The 10037-nt window shown below is 40.7% G+C and overlaps 1 protein-coding gene across 1 annotated transcript; it reads left to right on the plus strand.

Moving 5' to 3' along the window:
• Window positions 1–1119: 1119 nt before the first annotated feature.
• Window positions 1120–7954, plus strand: cd302 (CD302 molecule). Its single transcript, XM_030428632.1, has 6 exons — window positions 1120–1296; window positions 2782–2907; window positions 3019–3129; window positions 4319–4501; window positions 4583–4624; window positions 4726–7954. Exons 1-6 carry the CDS (start codon window positions 1206–1208, stop codon window positions 4926–4928), a joined length of 756 nt encoding a protein of 251 aa, XP_030284492.1. The 5' UTR covers window positions 1120–1205; the 3' UTR covers window positions 4929–7954.
• Window positions 7955–10037: the final 2083 nt, after the last annotated feature.

The following is a 10037-nucleotide window of genomic DNA, read 5'->3' on the forward strand; positions in this document are numbered from 1 at the left end:
ATAGGATAAAAGCATAAAATCACAGAATAACATCACAGAATATTAAAAACAAACACTGACATAAAAAGAAAAGGAAAGAAAAGAAAAGTGAAGTGAAGTGCACAGGGACCAGTCAGAGTGAGTATGCCAATTGAACAGTCTCCAGTCTCGCATCAGATCAGCCGAATCCATTGTCTGTTTCAAAAAACTCTTTAAAAAAATCACTATTTTAATCTGGCTTTTATAGGATTGGTTATATTTTCATCCTTGTGCTTTGAGTGTGAATATGTTTTGCTGCCTTTGTATGGATTTAGGATAGATTTTTTTTTTTTTACATTTTAAAACAAGTCCCCATCTACTTCACTTGTTTGGGAGAATGCTACAGCACTTTCTTGCTGTGAAGCTCAAGAAATGTGGTTTTGTGGACAAGGAAACTTCACCCGACTTTTCATCTGCATGGGGGTGAGTGGATAATGACTGGATTTAAATTTTTTAGTGAATTTATCCTTTAATCTATAACAGGTACATATTCTGTACTACAGAATAGCATACTTTGTAAGCTCTGTAGGTGTTTTGTTATGCAGATCTATTATATAGATGTCAAATAAATATGGAGTAAAAAAAAACACTGCCATTGACTGCTTGACTTATATTTGAGCATATGACAACACAGAACCGACATCGCTGACTGAATTGCTTTAAACTGTTAAATGTTCTTCTGCCACTTAAATACAACAAACGAAGAGCCTCGCGCACATCACAGCGATGGGCATATGATATAAATAAATACTGTGAATGAAATTAAAAAACAGAAGATCGGAATCTTGTACACAAAAACATCATCATGTTTTGCAAATCCAGAAACCACTTCGAGCCCGAGGGGACGCTGTGGGTGCAGCACCACCTAGAGGCTCCTGTGTGCAACATCATCTGCGCATTTCCCAACATTTGACAACAAAATGACAGTTACTGAAAACACATGCTCTATTGTTTTGTTTTTATCAGTAAACTCGTAAATAATGGTGCTCAGATTACCTACTTTTGTTTAATGTTGCCAGTTATTTCCGGCCTTTGTGACGACAAGTGACAGCACTGACTTGGTGTGTGTGTGGCGCGCGCGCGCGTGTGTGGGTGGGATCTCGCTCGTGCGCTGTGCTGCGGACTCGAGTGCGTTCAACGGTCAGAACAAGTTTGCTGCTCGGTGATTCTGTGAGTGTTTCGCCGTCATGGAGCCACGGAAGAGAAAACACTGCTCCCCATCAGCACTGTGGTGTGTGTTCGTGCTGTGGACGCAGCTGCAGCTTACTTTGACGCAAGGTAAGAGTTTCAAACCGAGTCTCTCCTCTGAACTAGCCACATTTGTTGGTGTGTTTGTCTGTCGTTAGCTGTTGTTTGAGCGCAGCACTGCGCAGGCCCGAGTTACAGCAAGTGCCCTGGCGTTAACTCTGCTCTTTGCTCGTAAATGTGTGCCTACTTTTCTCGGTGGACGTGTGGATGTCTCACTGTTACCAAACCCAACTGTCCTGAATGTCGACACTGTTGTTTTCACATCATGTAATGGCAACTCAACTTCTGAACTGTCAGGAAGTCTTTATCTATAGCTAGGGGTTTGCCCGTGTTGCGAAACGGGAATGAAACATTTAAAATCAGTGTTTTTCCCTCTGGGGTTTGGTTTAGCTGAGGGCGTTCTTCGTGTTTTGTCTTGAAGGTGGGCTAATGGTGGCTAATTTCCAACAAACACGTACACAGTCCTCTTTATTTGGACGAGATGATTAATGAAGAAGGGCGACATGTAATTTATTACAAAGTATGAACAGTGAAGTAAGTTTGTAAACACTTAAAGTAGAGACAACAGAGCTCCATTGTCAAATAATCTGATTTTAAATGACAGGTGCACAACTAGACATGGAACCGTCTAGAAAAGACATGACACCATTTTCCAAACAGACACGGACACTATCGGCGCTGATAAAGAGGAACAGTGGTCACAAAGTGAAACTAGATGGCTGGGTGGTTTCAGCTGTTCAGACATGTATAGTCTGCTGAGGGTTTGTGGAGTGGTGTTGACTGGCACCCAACCCAACATGGTGCGAAGTTGTTGCAGCATTTTCGAAGATACGATCACCCATTCAAGAACATTTATGAAAAGGCATTGTCCACTTCATGCTGATGGAAAGTTGAGTTTAGCAGTTGTACTCCACAAAGCTATTTGGAGATTCACAGAAAAATGGCATCGCAGCATTCTCCTTAACAACTGCAATAGATGACTTTAACAAAACATAGCTGTAACAAAACATGAAGTGGCTCCATACAGTTTGTCCAAATCTTAAAAAGTTGCAAGATGCCAAATGGGTTCGAAGACACGTTATTTACACCCTCGGCATGCAGTCGAGCTTGTGCACCTACTTCAGACAGGTGTACTTTTCAGCTGGGAGGCTACAGTAAGGATAATGGGTGAGAAGAGGGTGTAAGTCTTTTCAAATCGTTTTCCGGAATCTGAATCTTGAGTGAATCAGAAAAGCTGTAAAGAGCCAATCTATGTTTTCTTTTAGTTGTTTTTTAGTTGTTTTTTTTTAACCAAGTCCCCATCTGATTCAGTTGTTTAGGAGCATGCTGCAACACTGTTTTGCTGCGAAGCTCCAGAAATGTTTTGTGGACTACAAAACTTTCCATCGGCATTAGGGTGGACTTTTGTTTAGTTAGCTAGTTGTTGTGTATATTTGTACTTCTTGTACTTCTAAACTACTCTCTTCAGGTTCCAACTCTTTCCATCAGTGTGTTTTTTCCTATTATTTTCCTCAGACTGCCCTGGAGATGGACGCACCTGGGTGCCGTTAGGTCACAAATGTTACCACTTTGTCCATGGAGAAGAAGACCAAATCAAAAGCTACACTTTTGAGAGAGCAAAAACCCTCTGCCAACACTATGGTACCTGAGACATTTTATATTTCATATATTTACAAAGACAAAATAACAGTCGGACTATATTTTCTACCCTGTGTGTCAACCTGTTGCTGTGCATTGCTGTGCTTTTTCTAGAACTTTTGTCGATCGAGAATGCCGAGGAGAATGACTTTGTCGTTAACTATAGCCCAAGGGTGTGGAAAGGCGCTGTCAATGTGTGGCTGGCAATGTATTATGACACAGACAGTAAGTACTCCACCATATGACCGGAAGACTGTGAGAACATGCTGCATAATTTCCCTGACATAAAAACTGACTCTCTGAGGCAGTCGAAAAAAGGAAGAAGGTAGAGGTATCTGAATTGTACAAAACATCATAACTAAAGACTTGTCTACATATGTTAAGCACTTTTAAGCCTTTGTGTCTGTGTCATCTTAAATGTTGGGAGTGTACTTTTACATTTTATCTTGGAAACTTTAATTTGACAATTGGACTCAAGAGCAGCGATGGAAGTACATTTACACAAGCACTTTACTTAAGTACACTTTTGAGGTTCTTGTGCTGTACTTGAGTATTTCCAGCTTCTGCCACTCCATACTTTCACTCCACTATATTTTGAAAATAATTTATTAATCAATGTCATTCAAATATTGTATTTTTTACTCCACTAGATTCATCTGATAACTTTAGTTACTAGATACTATGCAGATAACATGCTCTTTGAAAGCTGAAGTTGCACTTTTTTAAAAATGATTATTATTCATTAATTAATTATCAGCAACTGGAGGAAAAAACAGAACATTCAGAATATTGGATCTGATAATTGATCAACCTATAGTATATGGTGTATTCATGCATGTAAATATATGTCTAAATGTACTTTTATTTGTTCTTTTGAAACTTAAGTACATTTCATGCTAGAAAATGAAAGTTAAGTTCATTTAATAACAGGCACTTTGCTCAAGTGCTATTTGTATGGGTGTTTTTTCACCTATACCAAAGTAATATTTTAACACTATTGTTACTGTAACTCAGGTTACAACTTTTGGGAACTTGTTACATCACTGCTCAAGAGTAAAGATAAATAATCCCAACTCCTGTCTATCGATGTAGATTATGAAGCACTGTTAGTGTCGGTTTCAGTCCTCTGTTATTTTCTGCTTGTGCCAGCTAGCTGACTCAATCTCTATACCAATCTTGGAACAAAACTCAGGAGATCCTGTTTTTTACACAGCCATTGTCGGAGAAGCTAAGCCACCAGAAGCTGAAGATCATATATCAATCAGTGTGAATATTGATGATGTATTTAATATGTGTGAAGATGATTTCAGTGCAGCTAGTGCATATGCTGGAGTAGACAAACATGGTTGACATTACGTGTGATCGTTGTTGGTGTTCCTCCTGGAGTGGAGTGCTGATTGGTGCATCTTGCCAGGTGATGACATGAAGTGGCATAGTGGACTACCTGTGCATTACACTAACTGGGAGGACAGCTCTTTTACAACGGACCTCTTGCCTCTGGACACATGTGTGACTTTGCACACCACCACAGGGAAGTGGGAAAATGTCAGCTGCCTGGACGAGGTGGAGAATGGAGTGGTCTGTGAGGCATATCAGAGTAAGATCAATTTCTTTTTTTAATGAAAAGTTTAAATCTGAAGGATTTAAGATTAATGTGACTTCACTTGTTTTTCACTAGCGATAAGCTGTTTCGGACCAGAGGAAGAGCACATCAGTGCAAGTAAGTTGACCTTTTTAGCCTTTATGCACTTTCTTTACTAATGCCTCTGTGATTTTTGTGTTTATGGTAGTGACCTTCCTTGCATTGTTACTTGTCCTCAGAGTCTCGCCCGCTGATGTCCGCCCTGGTCATTCTGAGTGTGGTAGCTATCGTGGGAGTCTCTGCAGTTGTTTGGTTCCTGCACCAGAGGCACAATCGGGGCTCCACGATCTTCACACCTTTTGAGTACCACCCTCCGCTCCGAGTGCTGGAAACAGACCGGTCTTGCCTGGTGGAGTCTGAGGAGACCGACAGTGTGCCATAGGAGAACTTTTTTCTTACTTCCCTTCATGCTGGGTGGGTGTTCATACAAAGAGAAGTCTGATCTCAAACAAACAGTTATGGATGTAGTTTCAGTGCCATGACTCAGAGTAATATAGTGTGATTGTAAGACAACTGACTCCATTTTACTCTGATTCTAGATCCTCACTGTGGCACATAAACATCTCACTACTTCTGCTTCTTTCTGTCATGTGCACTAACAAAGAATCATCTGTACCATTTCACAAATTGTCATTTTCATCTGTAGCTGTAGCCTGGTTTACATGCCCTCTGTTATTATCAGGCATTTCTTTATTAACTTTTATGATAATTATTTCTGTCTATGATTATTAAATGTGACCGACTTTTGTTTTTCAAAAAAAGGAGGGATTATATAAAAATACTTTTCACAAGCAGACAGATAATATCTGTTACAAAGCTACTCCGACAGTTTGAGTGTTGCATTCCCATAAATTTTAGGGACTAACAAGAGGGAGATGGAGACAAGAGTGGTCAGTTGGTGCAACAAAGACAGAGACTTCCTGATTATTAGTCCCTAATATATATCAGGTTCCAAAAATGCTGGATTGCTGCAACTACACACGTTTCCAGTAGACCCTCACTGCCAGGTAAAGGCTATTTGCCTCCAGTTTATAATGCAGGCTTTCTGTTAAAAATGTGTAATCTACGAGTGCAAGCTGAGATAAACCTGTCAGATGTCATCAAGGGTTATTCTCTCAGACTTCAGAGCTCCGTGGAGCCACCCTAGAAATGATAACCCTTAATATTAGGGTACACGTATTCACCATTATGCCTTATTCTGCATGACCATATCTAGGAGGCCATTACTTGGAGCTAAAGGCCTCTTGTGCTTTTCCATTTTTCTCTTTTCCTTCAGTGTTTTATATAGGTTCTTGTGCATGTAAAAGAATTATGAAAGTTTAAAAGGTTAAGAGAAACTCCTCTCCAACAGAAAAACACTGCTCCTGAAACACCCGTCAGTAGTCCCACCTTAACTCCCCTGACTTTGTGGTATCACACTGCCACCATGTCACACATCTGCATAATTTGTGCCCAGCAGGCAAGCGTGGCATGTAAGAATTGATTTGGCACAGATGCTCTGTTTTTGTTAGTGGTGTCGGCTCAGGCCTGTGTGAGCTGACCAATTACAGCAGAATAGTTATTTAGGAGGGGTGGCACTAAACTCATTTTAGACAGAGGGTGAAAACAATGCTGCAACACTGGACAGTGTGAGAGAACTGGTGTGTTTTTTAGCATGTAAACCTATTCAAGTAGTAACCCAAATTAAAATGATTAACCTGCAAGTTTGCATAATGTGTCTCCGTTAAAGAGAGGTCTTGCTCACAACTAACTCACTTGTTGTTTGAAATTGATCAACCCACACAGTTTCTGTTCAGGAATTAGTTACAAGCAATTCCAATTAAAATGAGTAACATGTTCTGAGTCTAAATTTGGAGGTATTCGGACACTACATACACTTTAGTAGTTTTGGGTTTGGTTACATGACATTGACTATAGTTATCAAGTGTTGCTTAGGGAGAACAATTTGGTATTACCACCATATAGGTCCCATAATAAGCAAAGCCTATTAGTATCTTAATTCATGTACAACAGCCTTCTTACTTGTGAACATGAATGAATAAGCAGTAATTGGGAGATTATGGAGGGAACACTCTTAGTTAAACGCCTCCTAGTTAACAGGGCAATAAAAGGGGCAATATGTAAGAACTTAAGTTGAAAACATTCAAAAATGATAAACAGAATGTGAATAAATTGCAGTTTTGACATTTTGATATACTGTGTTGCAGAGAAATCTACCATAGTTAGCATACTAACCAGCTAGCCCTGCCAGTCCAGGTTCAAAGCTCCTGTGCTAGTTGTGTAAAAACCAACTTTCCCCTGGTCCTTGAGCTGCCAGTCCAGACCACTAGCTGCACACCTAACTGAGCTAACTTGCTATGGGCAGCTACAGTTAGCAGTAGTTAGCAGTTTCTCTCATGAAATATTGCATCCTTTTTGTTTTGAGTATGAATTTGACAGGTGGCCACTTCTTACATATTGCACTTTTACTAAATACTTCATGATGTCTAATAAAGAGACAATATCTACTAAAATGAGCTAATAAGCAACTAGTTAATGGTTGATATGTGAATGTATGCAGATGTGTTACCAAATTATTATACAACGGTGATGAGTAAACAGACCTTTTTTATGTGTAAAATCAATGAAGTGTCCCTTTTTAAGAAGTATTCAAAGAAACAGGAATTTTCAATCACAAGCTATTAAGGGCACGTGTAAATAGCCACAGTGTTAGCAAATGCCTTGTTATGCCATGCTTGTAAATGTAGCCAATGATGTAGATTTGCACAGGCCATCAAGCTTTCTTTCCCAGGTATATGTTGAACTAAAAAGCCGTCCTAATTGATTTTTTCCTGCATTCTGTAACTAACCGAAATACAGCCTGTAAAGCCAGTTCATTTGCTTCTTATGTACTTTTTACCTGGTCAAAAGACACACTGTGTATTATTTGTGTTTATGTGAAGTGTTTTATTGCTGCCCTAGAACATGAGTGAAGTTAGCCTTTAGGGTTTCCAGCCAGAAAGCCCTTTAAGCACATGGTTAACATGGTGAAAGGGTCCATGTCTACGTGGACTACATGCTCTTTAGACTACATCACTTGACTTCCTTAGTCCCTTCTGGCTGAAAGCCATGAAGGCAAACCTCCCCCAGTACTGCTGCGCTACGAGATGGCATTATCTTTGTTTTATTTTGAAGAGAGTAATCAGGGTTTTGGTGTTGGAAATAATACATTTTTCCTGTAACAATCAAGATTTGTAATGGATACATAGCAGAGTGATGATAATAGATGTTATTTCTTTGTGTAACATACCCCGCTTAAGACTGTCATACATTTCTGACAGCATGGATGCTTTTGTGCAATATTTGTGATTAATTTGGCAGGACCTGAGCCCTTGTGTGTTTTTCGTAATAAAGTATGCTTGAATACAACAAAGGCCTGTCTTTGCTTTTATTGAATTAGCTCTCGGTCTGAAAGTTTCTGTTTGGCAGTGACAGGAATATGTTGCTCTTCCATCCTCGGGTTGTCCAGCAGTGTCAGAAATCTGGAAGATGAGGGAAAAAATGAAGTGATGATATATAAAAATGATAAATGATATATATGTCAATGCATAATTGAGGAGAAAGGGATGAATTAGGACACCAAAATTGGGGATAGAGCCTAATTAGTTCTGAGAGGACATCTAAATCACTGTCATCCGACGAGCGTCACTCCCTCCAAATGTCCGGTGGCTCTATTGACATCTCAGCGTGGGCCAAGATGAAACAGAACTGAGAAAAATCAGCAGGAAATCTTTTTTTTTCCCTTCCCGTTCATGCACATCTATTTTTAGACTTCCAACAAGTCTGTCATTTAACAAAATGTCACGGGTGCATACGCCTCTTTTTGTTGAGTACTTTCTCTATCCCCAATTTGATATGTCTTGAGATCTTAGTTATGAATTATCAAAGGCGTCCCTGGACCAGTGTTCACTGATGTACCAATCTTGGAGAACTGTAACAATAACCTTTTCCTCCTGAATGCTCTGGGTCATTTCTAGATTTGGCCACAAGGTGGGACAGTGAATCACATTTCTGTCAAGTCCCCTCACTGATATTGTAGGAAAGGGATTTCCTTCCACTAATTAATGAGTTCTGGAAACATGTAATATAATCAGTTTAATACTGTATTATATAATACACTTTATATAACACAATACTATGATTCTCCAAATTCACAATTCTATGATTTTTTTTTAATGACCCGCTTGACAGAAACAAAGTCTACAAAGATAACCAAGATCTTTAAGCATTTACAAAAGTTACTAAGAAGATGATCTTGTTTCCAATTATTTATTAATAATAATAATAATAATAATAATAATAATAATAATAATACATTTAATTTATATTGCGCCTTTCAGGGTACCTAAGGACACTTAACAATAACTAGGAGACTTGACAACAACTAAACAAAGAATAAATGGATAAACAAAAATACAATTGGATGAAGAGATAGAAAAGGTGATTGATGGGGCTGGACCTAGAGCTGATAGGCCTTATTAAAAAGATGGGTTTTTAGGTCCCTTTGAAAGTCTCCAGAGAAGTCTCTTTGCGGATTTCAGCTGGGAGAGTGTTCCAGACAGTGGGCTGTCACACAGAAGGCTCTGTCGCCGAGGGTTTGAAGTTTGGTGTGACTGATGAGCGCAGCGTCCAAGACTGAGTATAGGGGTGGAGGAGGTCAGACAGATATTGGGGGGCGAGAGAATGGAGAGATTTAGTGGTCAAGTGGAGAATTTTATAAGTGATGTGTGATTTGACTGGAAGGAGTTCAAGTACCTCAGGGTTTTGTTCACAAGTGAGGGGATGATGGTGCGGGAGATTGACAGGAGAGTCGGAGCAGCGGGTGCGGTGTTGCATGCGCTTCACCGCACGGTTGTGACGAAAAGGGAGCTGAGCCGAAAGGCAAAGCTCTCGATCTACCGGTCAATCTTCGTCCCTACCCTCACCTATGGTCATGAGCGATGGGTCATGACCGAAAGAATGAGATCGCGGGTACAAGCGGCCGAAATGGGTTTTCTTCGCAGGGTGGCTGGGGTCTCCCTTAGAGATAGGGTAAGAAGCTCAGCCATCCGGGAGGGACTCGGAGTAGAGCCGCTGCTCCTCTGCCTGGAAAGGAGCCAGTTGAGGTGGTTCGGGCATCTGATGAGGATGCCACCAGGGTGCCTTCCTAGGGAGGTGTTCCTGGCACGTCCAACTGGGAGGAGACCTAGGGGTAGACCCAGGACCAGGTGGAGGGATTATATCTCTTCTCTGGCCTGGGAGCGCCTGGGGATTCCCCAGTCAGAGTTAGCCGATGTGGCCGGGGAAAGGGATGTCTGGGGCTCGCTACTGAAGCTGCTGCCCCTGCGACCCGATTTTGGATAAGCGGTTGACAATGGATGGATGGATGGATTTGACTGAGAGCCAGTGAAAGCGGATGAGAGTGGGGGTGATGTGTTGCCAGGGCTTGGTGCGGGTGAGGACCCTGGCAGCA

Source organism: Sparus aurata, chromosome 9 (assembly GCF_900880675.1).
Source record: "Sparus aurata chromosome 9, fSpaAur1.1, whole genome shotgun sequence".
Taxonomy (NCBI): Eukaryota; Metazoa; Chordata; class Actinopteri; order Spariformes; family Sparidae; genus Sparus; species Sparus aurata.